The sequence below is a fragment of the Osmia lignaria genome, chromosome 14 (assembly GCF_051020975.1).
Source record: "Osmia lignaria lignaria isolate PbOS001 chromosome 14, iyOsmLign1, whole genome shotgun sequence".
In the NCBI taxonomy this organism is placed as follows: domain Eukaryota; kingdom Metazoa; phylum Arthropoda; class Insecta; order Hymenoptera; family Megachilidae; genus Osmia; species Osmia lignaria.
The window spans coordinates 1,546,645-1,570,265 of NC_135045.1; the positions used below are offsets into that span (position 1 = coordinate 1,546,645).

The window sequence follows — 23,621 nt, forward strand, 5'->3', positions numbered from 1 at the left end:
ATGAAAAAATATTTAATCTCTCGAGAGACGGCATCGAAAGCCGAAAGGAAGCGGAATTTTTCCACGACCCAAACAATTCTTTGACCCGAATGCTTTGATCCCACGATAAACCTGTTAATCTCTCCGAAACTGTCGAAACTGATCGTCTGGTCTCGTTCTATCACGAATACGCTTGAATATGTTCCTTATTCAAGGCGGTCGTGTTTAGCGAGCCTAGACTCTATTTTTACGGCATCGAAGGATGCTGAAAGGGATGCATTATACGAGTATGACCCAGTTACGAGGTGGCAGCACGAGGTGGTGAGTTCCTGGGTGAACCGTTCGTTGAATGGTCTCGGTCGACGTCACTATTCGCGAACTAGGTCGACATAGAATTTCCGTGTCCCCCCTCAATCGCGAATGTGTTGTAGCGAGACCTTTATTCGTGAAACCGGGAAATCTGCTTGTCACGGAAACCGCAGTCGAGCCGAACGTTTCCGCGGCTGATCGAATAAACGAAAAATAACGAAACGATCAGGCAAATCCGATCGAGAATCATGAGAAACTACCGCGAAGTCTATGCATTCTGGATCGGTTGTGCTTAGAAGTGTGCACAAAGTCCTTTCACAGGATCCGTTGTCACGCTATAAAAGAATTCCGACATGAATGAACCGATCGACATTGCTGCTCTCGAAATAGGTCACGTTCCATCCGTTCTTTCTGTTGTATTTCGTTTTGATAAACGAAAGAACCAGCGGAGAAACGAGTATACACAGAAAACCGTACTCCGAATAATGGACGGGATTTGTTTTTGTTAGAAAGGAGGTAAGAAATTTATTTTTAAGAAGGAAAAATAGAAAGAAAATTTGGAATATTTAATTATTTCTGAAACCAACGACGCACCATATGCGTCTTGGAGAATAATGTATTTTATGAAAAGCTATTGGAGACGTAAAATTATATAAACGTAAAATAACAAGTAAGATAATATAAATAAAAATAATCTAACGATAAGAGGTCAACGTGGAATCACGTAAATAAGAAGATTGTATAATTGGTCGAAGATGATGTTTATCGTCGAGTTTTCACGAGAAAGAGTCGTTTCTGAAAGAAACGCGAGGTGAATGGACCAGTCGACGTCATCGGTTTCGAACTGGGTCAACCCGGAGATTTCAGTTCATATTTACCCTCGTGCCACCCCTGAGTCGCGGTCGCGGTAGTTTTCATTGAAAACTAGGAAAGTGCTAATCCGGAAGATTAATCGTAGTTCTACTCGGAAAGAAAATCTATTTCAAATCGTATTTACAGAAATCCAGTGAAATAATTTTCATTTCAATAAAATTCTTCAAATGGATTGAAATTCTCATAAATTGATAAAAATGTATCTCTGTTAAAAAGCCGAGAAATTTCATAAAACATTGAAACAATTAAGAACGTTTATAAATTGATCGAGTATGAATTAAGGAAATTGGTGTTCCGGTTTATCCGAAGTTTACGGTGCACTTTTAAAATAGAACACGACGGTCTAGACGATAAAAGTTTGGACGGAGATGTCTAATGAAATTTTCAGAAAATTACCATTTATTCCGGTTTAATCGATCCGATCCCCGCAATTTTCCGGCTGTAATCTTTCAGGAAATGATATCCGGCATACCTCATCCGGTGCGTTGATTGCTTCCAGTGACCTTTCCTTTACGAATCCGTGAATGCCGTTTAATTTGCATGTATCTTTCTCATAAACGCAATGAAAATGTCACAGAAGATTTATTGCCGCAATATACGTGCCGTATCAAACAAATTTGAAACGCGCGGACACGATAACGAGGAAGGTTTTCATTTTCCGCGAAAACGGAAAATTTTCCACTTGCTACTTCAGGAAATTGATAAAACCTCTCGAATCCTTTTTTCCAATGATACGAAATTTCTGATTCCGGCCACCAGTGACCCCGCGGTGTTTAACAAACTCGATAGAAAGAAATTTCTGTCGCTAAGTCGATATCGAAGTCAGGCCACTAGCGCAACGGTGCGAAACGGAAAGACGAGACGAGTAGGAACAGGGTGGACGAAGGGGTGGTGAGTGAAAAGCGGCCCTCTGGAATCGTTCGTTTCTCGAGCTTGTAATTACCAGGCAGGCAGGGTTGTTGCTAGGGGCAAGAGAACGCTGCCGAGGCAGAGAAATAAAAGGGCGACGATAAATTTCCACCGGTGAGAAATAAACGACGAGGTCGCGAACGGGCTTCTTTTTCTCTTTTTACTCCACCTTTTTCTTGTCCTTTTTCCTTAATAAATTCCCTCTCCTCTTTTCCTCTGGGTTTGTTCCAGCTCGTTCCTCGCGTAGATCGCGTAGAATCCACGTCGAGGAGCAAAGGTGTCGTTCGAGTTTGCGGAAGCGACGAAACCGTTCGGTGAACTGGATTCACCCTCGCCGTCTCGCGTGAAACGGGACTTCCGTTTCGTTTAATGAATTTAAAAAAAAATAAATTTCATTTATTTCCCATGGATTTCGAATCCCCGTTGGATCGACGATGGAAACGCGAGTTTCTAACGAGGAAATGCCGATGGGATGCGAGAGACGAAAAGGTTCGCGAAAAGAGGAGGGAGGATCGAAAGGAGGGGGTAAAGCATGAACGGAAAGCGGAAGCGACGGAGCCGCTCAATGAAAGAGCTCTACCCCTGGCAGCGGATGCGAATGGGCAACCGACCCATTGAAGATACCTCGGATATTCGCAATGCGTATGCGCAGGGTTGACGTTTCTCTTTATCGAGCAACCGATTCTGGCATCTCGTTTTTTCTTATTCCATCTGTCTCCATCGCTCCCCCGTTACTCCCCCCTCATCGTTCCTTCCTTCCTTCCTCTTTCATCGCGCGATCCTAACGATACCACAAACGCGGACTAACCAATGTTTATTTTCATCGTACACTCATATTTTACGTTTTTCCAAGGAAATTCTTCTTTTTCCCCGTGATCCTTCGTTGTTCCAGGTAATTTCCAATGGAACGATGTATACCGTAGCTTCCGGTGATGAAATCCAGGTGATCAGGTACGTTCGGACGGGAGATTTCATTTATTTGAAATGTATTCTTACGAACTTGGAGCTTCTAAAATGATCGTGGGCGAAATGATCGTCATCGGTATTTTTAGTACCGTAATTAGAATGCCTCGTTTTATTTTATTTTCTTTTTTTTCATGAACCTTACGCTGACATTATCAATAAAAGCACGCAATCATACGAAGGTGATTAATTTGTCTTTAACGATAATCAATCGGTTCCCTTTGAAGAACATTCGGTTTCAATGGGAAGTAAGAAATTAACGCACGGTTCTTGATCGCATCGCTAATTAGTTACTAATTACAAACGTATCCCCGGTGTCGATGATGTTACTACAACCGTAGGAGGAGCGGCGTAACGAAGTCTTTCGCTGGACGTGGGTGGACTTCCGTTTCGCTTCGAGACCGTAACACGCGTTCCGGGATGATGCTCATAATTGCTCGGAATAAAATTCTAAACGGTGAATCATCGGGCTGTCTGCGAGTGGAAGAAAGTAAACTCGCTAATAGCGTAAGCATTATTTACGAAAGTGCACAAACACGCGGGCGTCCCGCGTGCAACAGCATTACTCAACTCCACAAATTCTGGCTCGATTTCTATTTTTACTTTACCATCCATACTTCTTTCCATCCATATATTTTCCTGCTCGCTTTCAAAACCAAACTTTCACGTCCCCGTTAGGTGTTTTTTTTCTTTTCTTTTCTTTTCTTTTCTTTTCATTTTATTTCGCAAAGAGAAAATAAATTGTGTTAACGCGAAAATTCATGTATCTCTTAATTACCGTAGATAAAAACAGAAATTAATATATATTATTCATCGCGATGCTAGGCTCGCTTTCATAGATCACAGATAATCACCAGTGATTCCAGGTAATTGTTTCTCATTAGTTAATTAACTCTAAATGAACCTAATTCTTAGGTAATATCGTAATTTCATTCTATTCTGTGAACAAGCACCGTAATAATAACAGTGCGTTGTTTTATGGGAAAAAAGAAAAAAAGAACAATAACTTCCTTTTCAAAGAATCATGCTCTGGTTTAGCGTGAATTTTAAATTTTAATCTTTACTAGAAGTTTATATCTCTTTTTTTTTTTTTCAAGGGAGGGTTGATACATTTAGTCACGTTTAAATCTTCCATTCGTTCGAGTCACCGATGATTTATGCAGAAGAGGAAACGGACGATCGTTACGAGGGAGATTCCAGCAGAAATGTATTTCTTTTTCGAAACACGTGTCTCGTCTTTTCTTTTAACACGGTTCGCCGATGCGTGATTCCTGTCTCTCACGTTCCTCCTAAAAAGAGTTACGCTTATACGGTTCACACGAGGGTAAATCTGTCTCACGAATGACGATTCCTCGATCGGACCGTTGCTTCTCACAGACCTTAATTATTATTTTCTCACTGATTTTATCGAGTCTTGAACTTATTCGTGAGTCAGACCGTGCTTGTCTCGTTTACTTGAGAAACGAGTGACGCAAAAACACCGTCAGACAGTGCGCTTTGCGTTTTCTTTCCACGTTTCTTCCTCGTACGGTTTATCTGAGGAATACTTCATGCAGAGGAGGATTTATAATTAGCTCGGTTTTCTATCGTTTTCAGATTGTGAAACTGAAGGAGTTCGCAATTCCAGAATTTCCAAAGGGTTAAAAAATAATTCTTAATTACGCCAGCTTCCTAATTAGCTCAGTTTTCTAACATTTTTTAAAATTTAATTTAGTTCCTGTCAATTGAGTTTCTATCATTTTTAAATTCCAGAATTTCAAAGATTTCCAAATTTCTCCAAATAAGGAAAAATCCCTAATTACGCCAATGCTCTCGTTTAAGAATTATCTACGCGAGGGAAACTCGATCGAGGAAGGGACGACGTTATAATTAGCTCGGTTATCCAAAGCACGTTCCACATTGAGGAAACTTTGCTTATTCACGGAAGGAACAAAGAATTCATTGAACGATGTCTTTGGATTAGTAATTCAACATTCCTGAACACTATAAAAAATAGGTATCAAAAAGAACACGTGTTTCCTTCAATCCATATCTGCTCGTTTCCTTGCTTTTTACAACTTATCTCTATGAATAAGATTTCATAGAGGGAGGATACGTTATAATTAAATTTCCTATCGCATCGATAAGATTTTACATTTTTAAATTCATTGAACAGTTGTATTTTACGATTCAAGAAATCAGTCGGTAATTTGGTAAAAATTCTCCTATTCTTTTGAAGAATTTATGGATCAGTAACGAGCTAACTGAGGAGAATGAATGTTCGTTAGGATACCCGACACCTCCAGGTAAGAGGAAACGCAAATTCGTTTCCGGCCGGCAACGGGAAGCACCAAAACTGTTTCCTTCCCTTCAAACGAATGTCCTAAAACTGGTATAAGGATACAATACGAGAGCTAGCGGAAGCATCGACCTAAGGGTCCTAAGAGGGAAACCGGATGGATCTTAAAACGACGATTCGAAGAAACGGCCCCTTGCTCCGAAATTTCTTCGACAGTCCCTTCGTAACCTACGGACCTTATCCTTCGCAGAAAGCCTACCTTTTGTTTGATTCATCTTTTCACCTTTCAATAGAAAATCAACCCCCTGTCGGTTAAAATTGTTCACTGTACCGTATACAGAAAATTTCAATGAACGAATCGTTATTTTAAAATTCTTGACTCTCACATTTTCAACCCGTTCGCACTTGTTTATTTAAAGAACAAACTTCGTTTTAATCTTATTTCAAAATACCACTGACAAATATAATGTAAAACACTTTGAACAAAAGATTCAATTTACTCGAATGACTAAATCAAAGTTGAACCCGAGATTACGTACTGACGATGATCTTTCGGTATCGGTAAAGATAATAAAAAAAAAAAATGACGTAGTTCCGTGGAGCGTTCGTTATCAGAAGTACACATAGTTTTAGCCGTAAAAGCGAAAGATTTCTATTCTCGGTTGGACGCGCGGATACGGTACTCTCGTTTCTCCAAGTGAAACGTAGGCAATCTCCTTTCCGTTCGTTTCGCAATTACGCATTCCGAGTAGCTCGCGCTCCGATTAATCATCGATTGTTCCTCGCCTTACGCGTGGATTTATACAACAGCACACCGTCGTACACCGAAGGACGTTGTTCCGTCCCGTAATGCGACCGGAAACCGGACGTGACGTTCAATCATTCACGGTGATGCTGAGGAAACGACTGTATTATTTCTAAACGCGGGGAGGGATCGAATTTTATTATAGAATTTCGATTTCCTTTCTTCCCTTTCCTACGATTCCCCGGCAAAATTTCATTAATATGATAAAATTAAAAATTTTGTTTTTGTTATATCATTTTCTAAAAAAAGAAGCGATCTGTTGAATGTTGGTAGCGAACGTATTAAAGTTACCAGAACAGCTCGATTTTTTTTTTTAACTTTTAGGTATAATAAGCGGATGAATATTTTTAGAAGCTGTATTTTACCCGAGTTTGTTGTTTGCCAAACTCGTCAGCTATTAATTATGAAAGTTTCCCGACCCGATACGGTTTTACGAGCACCGAGAGCGAGTTGAAACCCGGTACAGATGTTGTACAATGATTAGAACTAATTAAATATTACCCGCGCCTTTAATATCGTACGATTTTTTTTTTTTTCTTCGACGAGTGAAATCGCGATAAACTTACGCGTTCGTTACGTATCAAGTAATTTCTATCGAGGATGTGTTATTTAGTTAACGGTAGTCTACGATTTTCAATTTTCATTCATTCGTTCGGAATGATTTTTATATTACAATGAAACTACGATTGATCTTAATCAAAAATTCAGTCGAATTCGGTTTATTATTTTTGGAGATGAATAAAAAAAGAATGAACATTGGTACTGGAGAAGATTTGAAAGAGTCTAAAATCTTCCACAAGGACACTTTCGGGAAACTTTTTTAACCTTGCAAACAAACAGCTGGTTAGAGCCGGATCGAAACGGAATTCAGAGTAGAATTTCACTTTGTTAACCCTTTTTCTACCGAAGACGGTGAAAGAATTAAAATTTCGAAACAGCAAGTATTCGGTACGAAAATATTTCATTGCAAATAAAATTTGATTAGAAGACTATAATTAAATTATTTTAAGGCTCGGAAGACTTGAAGAACCTTGACCTTCGTAAAAGAAGTTTTTCGTGAAATCACGATGGTCACCCGTTGGTATCTGTTATAGACCGGAAGCGGATGTGACGCGATCGCGGATCGTTTAAAGTGTATCCAAAGAAAAAGAAAACATGTGGATTTCATCGTTGATCCGAGCATAATGGAGCGTTCATCACCACCTACGACGTGTACCGGGTGAAAATAGAAACAGTCTGTCGAAGTTATACGAATCTCTCGAGTCTCGTTCGCCGACTTTTGTCGAACGAATTTCAGCCAATCAACGGCCAGAATATGCTTGTACGCGAAACTGTCCAGACCGGAACAGGAAATGACGCAGTCAGATCGACTAACGGCTGAACCGAGAGCCGCGATATCAACGTCGAACCGGAAGTGTCCGGATCCCGGATGTTTTTTCATTTTTACCAATCGAACTGCAAAATAACCACCGGATGTAATGCTAGCCTCCGATATCGTATCAAACACGTGCACGCGAGATATTACCACGATCGATTATTTTTCGGATCGCAAACAAGATAATTTTGATATTTTTAGTAAACGGTATTCAATCGCCAAATTTTTCAAAAATAACCAAATTTCAAGTAGGAAGATTACAATTAAAAACACGAGCTAAAGATATAACTTCGCTGACTCGCAGGAGACATCCAGTGTATTTATAAAAATATTTCATATTTGGCACAGTTCGAAAGGAAAATTAATTACGGCAGAATAACGAAGCCCGTTAATTGACGGCTTCGAAAGGGAACCCGTTCGATGGAAATCAGAATTCGAATTCATCCGTCGCGTTGAACTTCAATCGAATAATTGCCTCTCGATTATTTTTCACCCCAACGGTGCCACGGTTACGCGTACACATATACGTTCGTGTTACACGGAGAGATAATTCGATTCGGCCCGAGGCGAGCTCTCGTATCGAAGGCGTGCAGGATAATAGGCAAGCTTAATGACAACAGAAACCCTTTCGTTAAATTGATTTCGAGAGGCCTTACGGAGACGGCGTGTGTACTACAAGCTTTTCTACTCGCCTACCACGGGGAAAGAAAATTAACGTTCCATCGACCCTAAATGTTCTCGCCTCGTACAATAGAAAGTGTCCACCTGGCTATATAAATCGTACGATTAAAATAATGCACTTTCCATTTCGCCAACCGTTTCATCGCCAACGTAGTACGACGGAAGATTTTATTTTCTTTCGAATTTCTTTGAAAATTTCAGCAGCGACCGAGTTGGCGATGGAATCGATAAAAGGGCCTCGAACAATTCGATTCCGGATCGGTAACGAAATCAAAGGTTGGCGACTAGAGGAAGATCGGAGGGGGACGAAGAAACGGTTTGCTGCGTGTGTATCGATTGGGGACGCGGTTCGCCCACGAGACTAGCCTACACTCTCTAGCCCCTTGCTTCACCCTTCTTCTCAGCCAGCTTGTTTTCCCTCGCCCCGACACCCCTCGGCAACCCCGTACATTTCGCCCTCCAACCTCGAGCCCTCATTCAACATTCCCTCCTCTCAGCATTCTCCTTCCCCGATACCCCTCCACTCCGGCCGTTCAATTGTCACTCGAACACAGATGAACGAAAAAGAGGGGTAAAATGCGCGACGATCGAGCGGAGGGGATGAAGGGGGTCGATAAAGTGGGGGAGGGACAAGGTAAAATCAAAGAATCAGATAGGTGAGAATAGAATAGCTATGCGAGAGAAGCATAAGCTTCTTTCATCGTCCGACTGAATGGACTGGCCGAGAAGCGAATTTCCTCGAAGCTGTTGCGAACCGGATCGATAATATTAGGTCATCCTACAAGCGATGCGTTTTTATTTCAATGAGTCAAATTGATCTTCCCCGAGACTCTATTCCAATTACACCGAGTAATTACTTACGACGATATACCGTTCTGCGTCTACGTTCTCCAACCCCATTAAGTTTCCACCGCTATTCCGAGGCAGCCATCCCTGCGGTGTCAAGGATTTATTTTAAAAGTGACCCGCTCGGATCGATCTACCCTCGCCTTTCCGCTCACTGATTCGTTGAACGACTCGAAAACCGAATTACCCTAACAACCGTTAAATAGGTCAACGCGTACAAGCTGAACTCATCAATTTCAACCAGCCCTGAACTTATCTACGTCGATCCTAAAATAATGTAGCTTATATGGGGTATATACGCGGAGGGTGGATAGATCACGGTTCAACTAACGCCGAAAGACGTACGAGGAGCAAGGTAACTCGCGTTTCTGATGCAGGTACTTCGGTCGACGGTAGAGGAGGGTGGCAGTTCTAACGAGAAGAAAAGGAGCGACACCATCGATAGCCGCAGCGACGGTTGGGTGTTCAGGGGGACGAAGCAGGGACCAGTGTACGGTGAAAGAGGGGTAGGTGGGTCGTCTCGTATCCGTGTCACGAATGCGCGCGTCTGCACTCCACCTTGCCACCCTCCACGGCCACCGAAAGAGGTGAATGCAGTTGGCCGTCATTTTGCAATACGTTCAGACGCCATTCAGATGCGTCCGATGCAAGTTAACCGGCGTCGCGCGACCAAAACATCGAAGCATCGTTAGATAACGATCAGAAAGACGTTCGTACGTAGAGGGTGGGCTCGTATCGAGTAGAAGATCGGGAGAAAAGAAATCGTAATTATCGATGAGACGAGGCCGATTAATTATTAGCTATTCACGCGGGAAACACGCGCGGCTGATTGTCACTCGCACTCTTTCGTTCAATCGCAAGAGGGTTAATTCTGGGTTCGCTCGTTGAATGAACCGACTTGCACGCTGCTGGTCGTTGCTCGGCCCCGTTGAAACGTGTCGGACGTAAAACGATGAATTTTTCAAGGATCGCGTTCAGTGAAAAGAGAAGAATGGCTAACACGAGGAAGAACGATAATGAAAGCGAACAGTGTTTTACGTGTACCTAAAGGTGAGCTTGCCACCAAGTTACCGTCGTTTCATTCAGAACGGTAAGTATCTAAAATTTCTGTTATTGCGATAATTAAAATACACTGCTCAAAATGATCAACCGATCAGTTGCTCTAAGGGATTATTATGAGAATCTAATGCTTTGAGCAGAATAAAAACAGATATCCTTAAGAATAAGTTTCCAAACGAGTTTGCGAACGGATTAAATAATAAGAAGATCGTAACGAGCCGCATTTGCGTGCAGCGAAAAGCAACGTATTAATTAAAGGAATCAAGTATACGGTCACGTAGATTTCCTGTGAGTCACTGCGTGTCATGAGACAAGCTAGAGCCGGGAAATCGATTTGGCATGGTCTAATCTACTTTAACGGAGACAAGCCGTATCATCTTTCATTAAAAATGCAATCACGCGATCCTCGTGAAATATGAATGCTCCATGCGATTCAGCTGATTCACGTTGTACAGACTGTAAATAAATCACCGTATAATTTAGCTGTTCCACCATGCTTTCTAAACGTTGCTAAATCATTGAAAAGCAAGTTTGCATGTTGATTTTCGTAAGATTCCAGGTGCGAAGAGGAAGGGAAAGGAGTTTGGAGGTAGAAAAGGGACGTTGCACGTGCTTGCCGAGTAAACCTCGAGAAAATTGCTATAAGATTGTCCACTTTTCTTTCGCTTTGAAAACACGACTGCACGGCTACTTTTCTGCCCGAAGAAGTCTACGCTTAATCTTCTATGCACTCGTGTAAGATTAAGGTAACATATATATCAAATTCAATTATGAAGAAACGGTTTTACCTAATCTTCGCATGGCGGGGCTGAATTTATGCAGACCACACCTACGATGAGGGGTTTCTAATTTGAATGTCTAATTTTAACGACTGACCCGACCATCGCCATTCGAGGGTTAATCGTTTCTACGAGTACCCCAAAAGATCCTTAATTATTTGTTTATTTGTCCTCGCAAACATAGAAGATTCGGGGGTCATGGAAGGTTGAAAAGGGAACGTCGAGGCAGTTTCTTAGAGCATTTACGTTTATTGTCCCTGGAAACCGTCTCCTCGTAACGCAATTTTCCACCCACGCGTACGAGGATACTACCCTCGCAAAGTTTCGCAATTTTCTCATTTTTTTCTTTCCGTCGAATCGTGAAATCTCGTCAGAAGTTGCGCGCCCACGAAGGACACCCGCGGTGTCTGTCGCGTTTCTTTCTTTTTTTTCCCCCCCGTTAACGAAGTCGAATAAAACGAAACGGATAGAACCGTCGAACGGTTTTTCGGACGGGCAATCGTGGAAGTCGTGTAAAACGAACCGCGTGCAACGAGCTGTACAGAACGAACAATGGATCCGTCGACGAACGATTTTCAAAAGCGCTTTATCAGCGTTTGTGCCGTGAGCAAGGTACGCGGCCAATGTAGCAACCGATGAATAACGATGGCTTTCTAGTAAACGTTCAACGAGTTTTCATTGAGCGCCAAGCGAGCACTGCGGATGCGCCTATCCAGTCATGCGAACGGCAAAATCGTTTATCGAGCCTTGTTAAACTTGATCATAGAACGAATCTCGATAAATAGAAAAAAATTGTTTATACAAATGACGAGAAAAACAAGTTATTATTAATATCCGATTTTTTTTTCGCTTTAGTGTCAGCTGGAATTCAGCTCTCCTCGTTTATTCGAGTTTTTCGCAAGGACCCTTTGAAAGATGTTCCGATACCCACCCACGCGTCTCTCGTCCGAATGAACGGCAAGCAATTTTACGCAAGTGCGTGTCTGGCTGCGTGCGCCCTACGAAAGCTCGCAAGCTCCCTCCGAAGGGTGAATGAAGGCTCTAATTTAGTCGGTGCCAAGACCGCCCTACGATTCGTGCAGATCTACGCTCGCGTACCCTCGCTGTGTGAAACTTCGTCTCGCGCTCAACTTTTCTTCTCTCGAGATTTCGTCTGCGACGCGAGATTGATAGATTGTGTCGAGTGTTTCTCAGAAAAACGATCGATTATTTCTCAGTGATATTTCGCTTAACGTAGCGTCGTTATAAATCGAATTCAAACAGTGCGCTACAAGAATCTGGATTGTGAAAATATATTTTGCAAGAATGATACCGGTGTTTCGTGATATCGCGATTGGTTATCGTCCATCTACGATCATGGCTCCATTCGACAGCAATTCACGAATTTATAGAGAAGAGATACACGCGAAGGGTTCGAAGATTCGGTTCTGCCATGCTGGTTATTGATTTTTCAACCGCTGCCACAACAATGATAGCCGGTTAGCAATTGTCGTGTGACAGGCATCGGTAGGCAACGAGCAGCTTCAGAGAAATGAGAGTTCATTGAACGTCAGCTACGAGAAATACGGTTGTTGCGTGTGTTGCAACACGAGCAATCGCTGCGTCGATTTTAGTCAATAATATTATAACAAAATACAGCTCGTCGCAGAGATTGTTATTAAAACGAAAGCTTGAGGAATTCGACATTATCGGATATATTATAAAATATAAAAAGAAGAGGAAAAAACAGTATGAATCGAATTTGAAATTTACATTATTTTCACGAGAGGAAATATAAAAGAGAAGAAGAAAAATGATTCGACAACGCGAATATTGGGTGTCAGACGTATGGCAGGGATGAATGGGTAACATCCGGTTTTCTGAATCACCGAGATATTCTTGAGGATCGCGTAAGACACGCGGCTAGATACCTCGTTCGATCCAATATCGTTTCTACCGATGAACGATTGATAAAAGAAAATTAATGGAAATGCAGTGTATTGCTTCGCGTGGCCAACGTCTCACGGATTACCATGTTTTACATCATGTATCCAGTTGCGAGATAAACAAAGATCGTTTCATCACCGATTTATACAGTGGTAACCGTGCAGAATCGCGAGAAGTCTGAAAGAGCGAGGAGAAACTACGATCATTTTACATTTCGCAGATGGAAAAGTACGCAAGATTCGATACTTGCGTAAACATGAGGCAGTGTTTCGACGGTATTTTTGTACACGGTAATTTAAACTTAGCCAACTCATCGTACTAACGATTCCTTTCTTTTTTATTTATTTTTTATTCTCCCCCATGAGAAATCTTTAATTTCATACGGCGCAACTAAAAGATGATTCACCCTCGAGATGCGTCAGCGCAACAGAAAGAAAATTGTTTCTTTTAACGTTAACCACCGTGACGGTTATCCGTGACCTATAAAGGTTTTGCATATCGTCAGATACGCATATGTTTTTCTTACTGCAACTTTAAGTATTTATAAATCGTGCTACGTGAACGATAAAGCTGACATTTCGTTTGCAAATTATCAACGTTTCGTTTCTTGTCCGACATAGACTGATTTCAATCGTTTACAAAGTTTCGCGCAATCGTTGGGTTAACGAGAAACGCGTTGCGGATTTCGGCGTGATACGTTGGAAAGCGATAGTTCCGGAAGTAATTGTCCGCGTGAGAACGTTCACCGGAGGTAAACGATTCGAAACGACGCGACGTGTATATTTGTCGGCCCCGGTCCGGGGCGGAACCGACGTTCTCGCTTCTACTCAATGGGCAAACGTAAAACTTGATTCCGAATGCACTTTACTATCATTAGTTGCACGTGCTTCGCTTTCATTCACCTTGAGTCCCTCCCGCCAAATTCCTGGTACTGGTAGTAAACTATACGCGCGATTGGTCGGTCGTTGCGTGCGTCTACGCGCTGATTGGTCGGTGTTCCCTCCCGTAAGTAACCGCGTACAAGGCCGAAGTCTACCGAAGCCCAGGTCAGGGTACACGAACGGCGTCTTCGGCAGTTCGAATCAGAGGCTTGCGCAGACGAGACCGTCTGATATTTCGCTTAACGAATCTCAAACATGGCTGTTTACACGTCCACGCAGCCGCTACTTTCAAATCACAAGTTACAAGTTAATTTGAATCGTACGATCTTGGTGTTTCTAGCGAATGCACTTTTGACGAAAGGTATTATATCGTTCATTTGTGTATCTACTTCTGTTGCGTGTTACTCGTATCACGCGACACCGTGGCGTGTACGCGCAACGTTGACACGGCGCACACATGCTCGGAAAACAGGATGTAGTTTATTTGTGTTCCACGTTTTCTTCTTTGTGTGTAAAGCGTGCATACACACGTTGCGCCTTGGTACTCGTGCCTGTGACTAGAACGACGTCTATTCATCCACTTGTCACATACAGTTCTCTCATTGGTGTATACTCCATCTGCTCGTTACTCTGTCACCCTTCCCCACTTCAGAATTTCCTTGGTCCTCCGTTCATAAAATAACCACGATGTTTACTTCCTGTGTAACGCCACGGAAGCTGTTCTTTCCGTCTCTGATGGATCATTTCCCGAAACTTAAAATCATTAGAATTGCCGTCGAATGCGACGAATTGTTACCCGTCGGACTCAGTGAAACAACGACGGGACGATATTTGGTATTACGTTGAAAAAAAAAGAACAGAAGGCAGTTCGGTGTCCCTTTGATTAAATTTCCTTTCATACGGAATCTTACGCAAATATATTACAGACATTTCGTGTAACTTTCAGCGTAAATAAAGTTTCATTTCTAGTGAGTGCCTTGGAGTGTACAGAGGTGGATAACATTGTGTCAAATTATCATTAAAATTTGAAATTTTAATAATCGAAGAAACAATTGATTCATCTATTACTAATTGTGTATTTCATTTTTGTTGCAGGAGGTACAAGTACTCCTTTAACCAATCACTATGTAAACGATGCAAACTATTATGATATCTCAAGCAATAATGATAATTCAGATCCCTTGGAGAAATTTTACTTAATTACAGAACAAAGGTGGCACACAGATTCTGTGCTGCCTATTCCTTTATTACCATCTACCGAGGGAATGTCTGCTCGATCTCATCACAGGTATTATAAAATGATCTTACGCCTAATCTGATTGATGTCATTATTATTGAAAGAAATATTAGATATCAATTTGTTGTACATAGGATCCCACAGTCCATAACGGGACTGAATGATGCTGGTATGGATTTGCAAGCAGCTCAATTTAGTACCCGTACAGGACAGGTGGTACACTCCACTGCGACATTATCATGGCTAGACTGGCAATTGCCTCTGTTCGTAGCACTCTGCGCCATCGCTGGCGCTATTCTCTTTACATTCCTGGTAAGATTGATAGAAAATTTCTGTTCTACAGAATGCACCAAATCAGAATCTATAACAACGTTTGATCGTTAGGTTTTGTTATGGCTGAGGAAACAAATGTCGCGTGAAAAGGATACAGAAGATGGTGATAGGAGAGGTTTGGTAGAGGAAGGTGCGGTATGTCCTCCAGAAAAGACTACCAAAGCTACGAAAGGATCGATCGAATGGGTTCATCAACCTACGGCAAAGGCATCTATTCATACTGTTCAATCTATCAAACCGCTTACTCAAGCTACTGGCTTACCAGAGGTAATGTCGGTAATGACACCGGAACGTAGACCAGAACCGATACGCATAAAAGCTAAAAGATTACTGGAACGACGTGGATCAAGTGCAAGTTTGACTATAGAATTAGCACCTCCTCCTGAAAGTCCACCGCACATAGTAACTCCTACTCGCGAGTGTACCGCAGAGGAATTTTTATTGAGCGCTGGAAATGTTCTATCCAGAACACAGCTTAAAAAGGCTATCAGTGATCCGTCATCGCTGCACAAAGAATTTTGGGAGGTTCCACTTAATTTACCAGATGAACTAGATATTTGTGGATCTGGAGCGAAGAATAGATACTGTTCTGTATTACCGAATCCACAGTCGAGAGTCGTTTTACCGGGCTCTTCTGACGATCCTCTTTCTAGTTACATTAATGCCAACTACATACGAGTATGTTGAAAACAGAATTGAATGAAAATTTTTCTAAATTTCTCTATTTAAATATAATACAATCCTATCTTGGTTTTATAGGGATACGACGGAGAAGACGCTCGTTATATCGCAACCCAGGGACCATTGTCTCACACTGTAGCTGACTTTTGGAAAATGGTGTGGGCAGACAAGGTCTCTGTTGTCGTTATGATAACAAAGTTACACGAAGCTGCGAAAACAAAATGCGAGGCATACTTTCCACAGGATAAAAACGGTCGTGTACAAGCGGGAAATTTTACTATTATCGCGAATTCTATCGATACAAGGGACGGTTACACGATCAGAGATCTAGAGCTTAGATGCGAAGGAGAAAGAAGACATGTACAGCATTACTGGTAAATTAACATCGGATCATTGATCTTAGGAACGATACACGTGTTGATACACGATGTGTAACTGTAATTTTAATGAATTAATCATAGGTATGATTCATGGCCGGACCATGCAGTACCTCAAGCTGCAGATACTCTTGTGAGCTTAGCTGCAGAAGTAAATTCTCTGCCAGGGCCAGTCGTTGTCCACTGCAGTGCAGGAATCGGACGAACTGGCTGTTTCATAGCTTTAGCAACGGGGATGACGCAGTTATTGCGAGATGGAAATGTAGACGTACTTGGTATTTTATGTCAAATGAGGTAGGAAATTTGTATAAAATTGAATCACAATTTATATTCAAACCTCGAATTATTCGTTTAGAAATAATTCTTTTTATTTTACAGATACGATAGAGGAGGCATGGTTCAAACAGCAGAACAGTACGAATTCGTTCATCGTGCACTTTGTCTGTACGAACAAACCCTCGATGGTGGTAAATCATCGAGTTCAGGGGAATGAAAGAACCGAGGTGATCGAATTGATAGGAATTAACTAAAAGAAAAATTCTTCTGAGAATTACTATGAAAAGGTTTCTGACACGACTGTTGGATATTGTCTGCAACACATTGATTCGTCCAGATCTGAATACTTTTGCCGTGAAGGAAATACTATGAAGAGAATCTCAATTTCAACTCGAGATCCGGTGGATATATCTCAACTGTTTTCACCTATTCAACATGAGTTCTGTCTCATTAAAAAAAAAAGCTGCCATTTCTATACTGCCATGACGAATTGTTGACAATTAATATCAAGTCACAAAGCTCAAGACAAAGGTAAATGGTTAATTGACTCACGTTCTAAGGAACATATTCTTAAACGGAATTAAAACTGTTTGACAAATGAACAAGAATATTTCGATTTAACTTATGAAGTAAAACAGAAAAAAAAAAAAGAAAAGAATCAGGGTTTGTCAGTGTTGATTGAAATTTTTACGTATTATCTGTGTGTTACGGGTTAATCAGTTATACAGATTTTGCAGTTACGCTATTCTTAGTCTTGAACTTTCCACGGTACGAGCAGTTTTTCCTTAACTTTTCAGTGCAGCAAACTGTTGTACAAATCAAATTCAGCTGCCCAATATACACGATTACAGATAACAATGCTATTGGAAATACTTAACTAAAACCATCAGATCATAAATACAGAAAGGCAGATTAAATTCGTTACTAAATCGGGACCCAGATCAATGAGATATTTTTATCCTATTTGTAGTTCCTAGTTAATTTTACAGTTTGATGTATACAATGATTTCCATGACTTTTAATTAATTTATCAACAAAGACTGAATGCAGGTAGTACAATACGTTTATTATGTAAGTTATAAATCTAACTAGAAATAAATATGCTTCTGTAACAAACTGAAATTTATGACATGCATGATGGTCATAAATGTAGTTTGATCTAAAAAAAAAAAAAAATAACTGTAATTCAGAGTAGTAAATTGTAGGTTGAGTTTGTTGATCTAAACATTGATGGAAATTTTATTCATTCCCAAATTAGTGAATCAAGATTGATGTCATTGTATAGTGTTTTTTCAAGTATTAACTATAAAATTAATTATTTATTCTATTCGCTACTTTACAATCGTATAAATGAAAAATGAAATGAGCTACAGCTTCTTTACAAGTGATTATGTCTTGTTCGTTTGTTCGTTTATAGATTACTCTGTAGCTGACAATAAGTGTGACGCAAACTTTTGGATAAATTGAAAACGAATTTGTTGACAAGGATGGCATAGTTTGAATCGATTAATAACATTTCTAAGTATGAAATTTCATGACTCGAACAAATGAACTTTACTCAACCACAAATTTGAACAGTGTAACATACCAAAGCTGTTAGTATTTACCTAATATCGCATACCATGACAAAATATAATGCAGAATCTAAGATTTCTTACTCTCTAACTTTAATTTATTTTTACAACGATTTTTCATCAGACTTTAATTTCAGAACTATCATGAACAGTCTTAGCAATTGTTTGTACGAGTGTGTTATAGTGGAGCCAAATGTTGTTTCAGACATAATTAGTCTATTCACCTTGTCAATCGTGTTTAACACCTTTCATCAAATTATCGATATAACGTCTCAGAATTTTTCTGTCTTGTACGCGAACCATATGAATGTGAATTTTGAGTGAAAGTTTGTGATATGTATACATATACATTTGTACATACGTTGTACAGAGAGCAAATTATATTTAAGAAATTGTGTATTTGTGTAAGAAAATCAAGAGTAAATTATTTATGAATATATTAAAGTGACTTTAATGTAAACGTATTAACGTAACAATAACAATAATAATAACAACAATAATTTAGAAGCCCTTTGGTGTTCAATTGTACTTATGTGACGTAATAAATGTTTATAGTACCCATACAAGATTTATGTGTACGTGCTTAGCAGACAAAGTACTATTGCATTAAATAATTATTTACAAATCGGTGCAAATAATTTCATAACACATATGTGTCATTGTTTTGTTTGTTACTTGCGTGTCTTATGAAATATTTTGTATTTATTTCCATAAACGTATTTCTATTGTATACCAGAAGTATATAAAATTTGTTGAATTCAAACTAACACTTGAAATTGTATTTTGCTATTTTGATTATGGAAATTGTTATTGAACATTTGTATCTTTTATTATTGATTAAAATTAAGTTTATAGTTTCAATTATGAAACATTGCATTATATTCCCTTCATATCACTTATTTAATATTTTTTAGATTTTAACATAGAAAATGTACATATGTGTAATACAATATACGTTCATTGAACGCTTAATGTTTTAAGCGAGGATATCGAATATTTATTAAGAATAAAAATTTATTTTTATATCTAACAAGATTTTTCTCCTCTATTTCATTACAAGCAATAAAAATGAATAATTTCGAAAACAGCAGTTATACACGTACACATACATCTTTATGTAGGCAAAAATTTCGAATAAATATTAAAAACTTACATTTTTGTAGATTCCAGCAGCGATCGAAGAAAGAAATTCATGGATTTTGATTTACCGCGTGTGTTGTAGGGCGGTGCCGCCATCTTGTGTCATGGATTCTTCCAAAGACGAGGTTCCTTTTTACACTTTGATATTATCGTATAAATCTTTACAATTAGTTAAACACACGTTATCAGTAAGATTCTACTTTAATTCGTCTTTGTTATTTCGCAACGAACAATCAAGCACACGCACTTTTACCGTAAAAGCCGGGAATATATTTACGAATGATCGCGGCGACGCGCCTCTTTCAAACTTCGCACGGAATAGACTGAAGTGTGTCACGTGATCAACTTGTTCTCGGCGCGACATACACGGGGCGCGTTTGCATGTATTACGTACCGTGCGCGTGTGCTGTCGGCACGGAACTGAAGTTTAGTCCGCGCCTCGGGATTCGACACGGCTCCTGGGTGTACGAGTCAACAGTAGAGAAATAAACACGGAGAAATCATTCGTACGGAGTAGAATAAAAACAAAACCGGTCCACGAAATCGCCGAGTGTACAAGTTTAATTCGCGTTGGAAGGAAATATTTGTTTTCATCGCGATGGTCTTGTTGTCGTCGTCGTCGTCGTCGCTCACCGTGCCGATTCTCGATCGTTCGTAGATCGTGTCGCTGCGCTCGAAGGTAACAAGGAAACACAAGTGACCACACGGAAAGAGTCGTGTCGTTCGGTGAATTTAAAAGGGGATAAAAGGACGGGGAATACGTGATATTAAATAAAACCGGAGAGACGTCTACTAAACGGACATCGAGAAAAAGAGAGTGAGAGAGGTAGAGAAAGAAAAAACGGAAGAGAGTTACATTAAACGTTACGTACTATGTGGGACGTCACGTCGAGTGACATCGTAGCCTGGAGACAAAATGGGGCCCGTTGAAGGGGCCCGGAAGATCTCAGGGGTCCGATTATCAACGGAGGTATGGATGTCATCGGGGACGGGGACGAGCAAACCCTCCAGGCGATTCTCGGTAAGTAAATTCTTACCTTTACTCTTCTCTTCTTTTTTATTTTAACGACATGCGATCGAACGATCGTTCGGCAACCTGATTGACAAGCATGACAGCTACGGTATGTCGCGGATCTATCGCGTTCGCCATGTACCTTACGGTGCGCCGTGAAACGCGTTCATGCGAACGTTCGATTCTCGTGCATTGACCTTAAACGCACCGGACACAACTGATCGTACATACGTTTTCGTGATTCAGCCCGGTTGCTCTCGAACAGATGACGGGATAAACAGAGTCGTCCTGCTTCAATTTGACCTTCCCGTTTTGCTAGCTCATCCTTTTCCGTCGGAATATTCTCGAGAGTGTAACCAAGTGAATTATACTAACTGTATAATCCTTGCATACTGATCACTGGGTCATGGAACATAATTTTTCTTTTTTTTCAACGACATTTCTCTGACAATGTTTATATTAAATAGTAAATATAATTTCCAAGATTAAAAATCCAATAATCCTGTAGATGAAGCTATTAAGTAAAAATACATTTATGACCGCATTGTTAGGACTAATTAATATAGTAACGTAGAAAATATTTGCAAAATTCTATGCTCGCTCTGATTGATCTCCAAAGGAGAGTCGTGTGCCTACGTGGATACATTTACCCTACTTTTGCCTTGACTGTGCTTCTCTCCCCGCCATACTCACGGAAAAACCGCCTTCGCATACCTGTTACACGTTTAGTTCAATGCATCGTGCTGCATCATTTCTTACCATTATTTGGCTAAGTAAACGTACTGCTATGCAACACATAAAATTATGCAAAATAAATTTGTTTTTCTATAAAAATACAATATATCTTTGTGTAAAAATGGTCCGTACACGCGCGATAATAATACAGTAAAAAGGACCAGTAGGACGTTATGCGTTAAAAGGGGAACCTGGTTTAGGACGCTGAAAATTGCATATTGGGCAATTTTTTTTTTTACTTTAATTCATAGTAATCAGTTTAAGAATCTTTTAGCTGTTTTATTGGGAATATAAACTTGTAAAAAAAATTTTTTTATTACAATATAATCACGTTATATAATAGAAATTAGTTGTTCATGGCACCTCGCTGCTGACGGCCGTCCATTGCGTACACGATAGCGGCCATTCTTTTTATTTGAAACATAAAAAACAAAGAAATTTTTCAACTTTATGAACTTACTTTCTATTTGAACTAAAAAAAGTATTAGAAAGTCGAAAATCGACAAATTTATTCAATATTGAAGAAAAATTTCATTTTTTACCCACCAAATTGAACGATGATTTGCAAAAAAAAGTTGTTTAACATAACTTTTTACACAATGTTTTTAGTTTAAATAGAAGCTATACTAATAAGCTTTAAAATAAGTCCCGGTTCATTAAAACATAAACAATAGTACTTCGAATTTCGACCTGAAACTTTGACCTGAAATATCGATTAATATGTCTTCCAAAAGATCGATTTTTTCGACCCTCTAAACCAGGTTCCCCCCTTAAGTTGTATTTTGGCCCTTAAGACATGGGTCCAAAATGCCCCCCCAAATGAGCGTTAATCGAAAGTATAAGAATACTTTTACTATTCGCTGTACGTAAGTGCATAGATGTGAACAAGATCGGAGCAAGTTTCACGTAAGTCGTTCCCCGAACGTGGCAGAAACATAAACTGAGATCGAACAGATTTTACACGAAGAGCAGTTATTCTTAGACAGGAAGAATTTAAATTGAGATTTAGCGGATCGAGAGGCAGCAAATCTTGTTTCCATAAGCCGCAGCGATAAGAAATGGAGCTGTTGTTTACCACGTGTACCGGATATTAAACGGGAAATTAATTTCACGTTTGGAAATTTCACGAATCACACGTCTAAATCATTAGGAATAAAAAAAGAGAGAAAAATTAAATATTTCGATACGTGTCTGACCACACCATGGACATTATCACTGTGGTCGAATAAGGTATTAAATACCTTGATAAGTAATGGTATTTTCGTATGTTTACACCTTTTCCCAAATAATGGCCTCCGAAGTGTCTGGTCTGTTGGTGCCGGGTGCATTCACCTGCAACGAGTGCACCGTAGCATTCTTTATCTGGGTCGGAGGTTGCAATGTAACGCCAGGTTCTCTCCTTTTAACTTGATCTTTCCGAGCACGCTCGCGAGGAATATACTTACAGGTATATAAAACCCGTTTCATCGGATCAGTCGGAGCCGTTCGTTTGTAGACGAATAGGATTAAACGCGAATCGAGTACGATGAATAATTTCAAATCGGTTACATTGTCAGCTTATTCGATGAGTAATCGTTGTTTTCACGCGTAGGTAACATCGATACGTTAAACAAACGTATCCTGTTCGTTGTATTTATTATTTTTCACCGATAAGATGTTAGGGTTGTCCAATAGCATGTTTTCTCTCATCAGGATTACGTATTCGTGCATTTAATTAATTTGAAAAAAACTCGGGAGTTAATTTAATAATTGCATTCGCGTTTGATAATTCGCGCATCTTTGTTTTTTTTTATAGAAATCTAGTATCGAACATTCACATTGTGTAACTATTACAGCTCTCGGAATAATGGTTATTTCACTTGGAATAATCACCCAATAATTGTGCCTCATCTCTTTACAGCTAGATTGAGCACCTAGGGAATTTCCTGAAATCAAGGAAACACGTTACTCAAGATAATTACTTGATTATCTATCTGTATGACTTTATCGTTTGATCGTGTTGGAGGAGATAACTATTCAATGGAAACTATTCAAGATCCTTTCATCCGTATCTTTCCTAACTATCGTATTATTCTCATGATATAAAGATATGATAAAGGGTTGCAATTCGTTATGGTCAGGGAAGAATCTACTTGTTTCTTGGAAATATTTCTGAACGGGTCCAGGTTCGAAGCCATCGCTAATCTTGATATCCTCTGGCTTGGATATTGCTGCAATTTGCGGACCTCTGCCAACAATTCCAGTATTCTCTGTTTGCCGTGGCAGGTCGACAGTGAAAGTCGTACGGCGAACGTGCTTTTCCGTTTATTTGAAATTAACGGCTCGATACCTCCGCTGTAACCCGTCAGCTCTGCGCACCGTGAACACTTTACCTTCACTTCTGATTATCATCCGTCATTAACGTTTCATTCTGATCACCCAGGGATCGACAATTAGCTCTTCGAGGCTTGACAAACACCGGCTTGCTCCACTTTCGCGAATTTCCATCGCGAGCATAGAAAGAAACTGATTCCATGGGAAAATTCATGATTTTCCAAGCTCTGATAACTCGATCGATTTCGTTAAGATGTTTTTGGATCTCAAGAATTTTTCT

The 23,621-nt window shown here is 40.0% G+C and overlaps 3 protein-coding genes across 12 annotated transcripts in view; 2 read left to right on the plus strand and 1 right to left on the minus strand.

Moving 5' to 3' along the window:
- The window catches only part of LOC117609207 (anoctamin-4), a 50,342-nt gene extending 30,890 nt beyond the window's left edge, over nt 1-19,452 (minus strand). The window contains exon 1 of the mRNA XM_034335238.2: nt 19,295-19,452. The gene's annotated coding sequence lies outside the window, so the exon portion shown is untranslated. The remainder of the gene's footprint in view (nt 1-19,294) is intronic.
- Nucleotides 10,670-17,746, plus strand: LOC117609211 (tyrosine-protein phosphatase non-receptor type 7). Of its 5 annotated transcripts, none has more exons than XM_034335252.2 (7): nt 10,670-10,823; nt 14,759-14,951; nt 15,035-15,212; nt 15,285-15,911; nt 15,993-16,288; nt 16,376-16,585; nt 16,670-17,746. In XM_034335252.2, exons 2-7 carry the CDS (start codon nt 14,929-14,931, stop codon nt 16,782-16,784), a joined length of 1,449 nt encoding a protein of 482 aa, XP_034191143.1. In that variant the 5' UTR covers nt 10,670-10,823; nt 14,759-14,928; the 3' UTR covers nt 16,785-17,746. The 5 variants fall into 5 exon arrangements, with proteins under 5 accessions (XP_034191143.1, XP_034191140.1, XP_034191141.1 ...); XM_034335249.2 differs by lacking the exon at nt 10,670-10,823 and adding an exon at nt 12,758-13,072; XM_034335250.2 differs by lacking the exon at nt 10,670-10,823 and adding an exon at nt 13,598-13,622.
- Nucleotides 19,453-19,709: 257 nt separating the features above from the next.
- Nucleotides 19,710-23,621, plus strand: part of LOC117609206 (myelin regulatory factor) — a 32,736-nt gene continuing 28,824 nt past the window's right edge. For 4 of the 6 annotated variants that reach the window (XR_004582548.2, XM_034335230.2, XM_034335232.2 and 1 more), the window contains exon 1: nt 19,710-20,302. Coding sequence is in view for 5 of the 6 variants with exons in the window: in XM_034335230.2 (XP_034191121.1) it covers nt 20,254-20,302 (49 nt within the window). In the remaining variant the exon portion in view is untranslated. The remainder of the gene's footprint in view (nt 20,303-23,621) is intronic. The other 2 variants (XM_034335233.2, XM_034335234.2) reach the window with 2 other exon arrangements.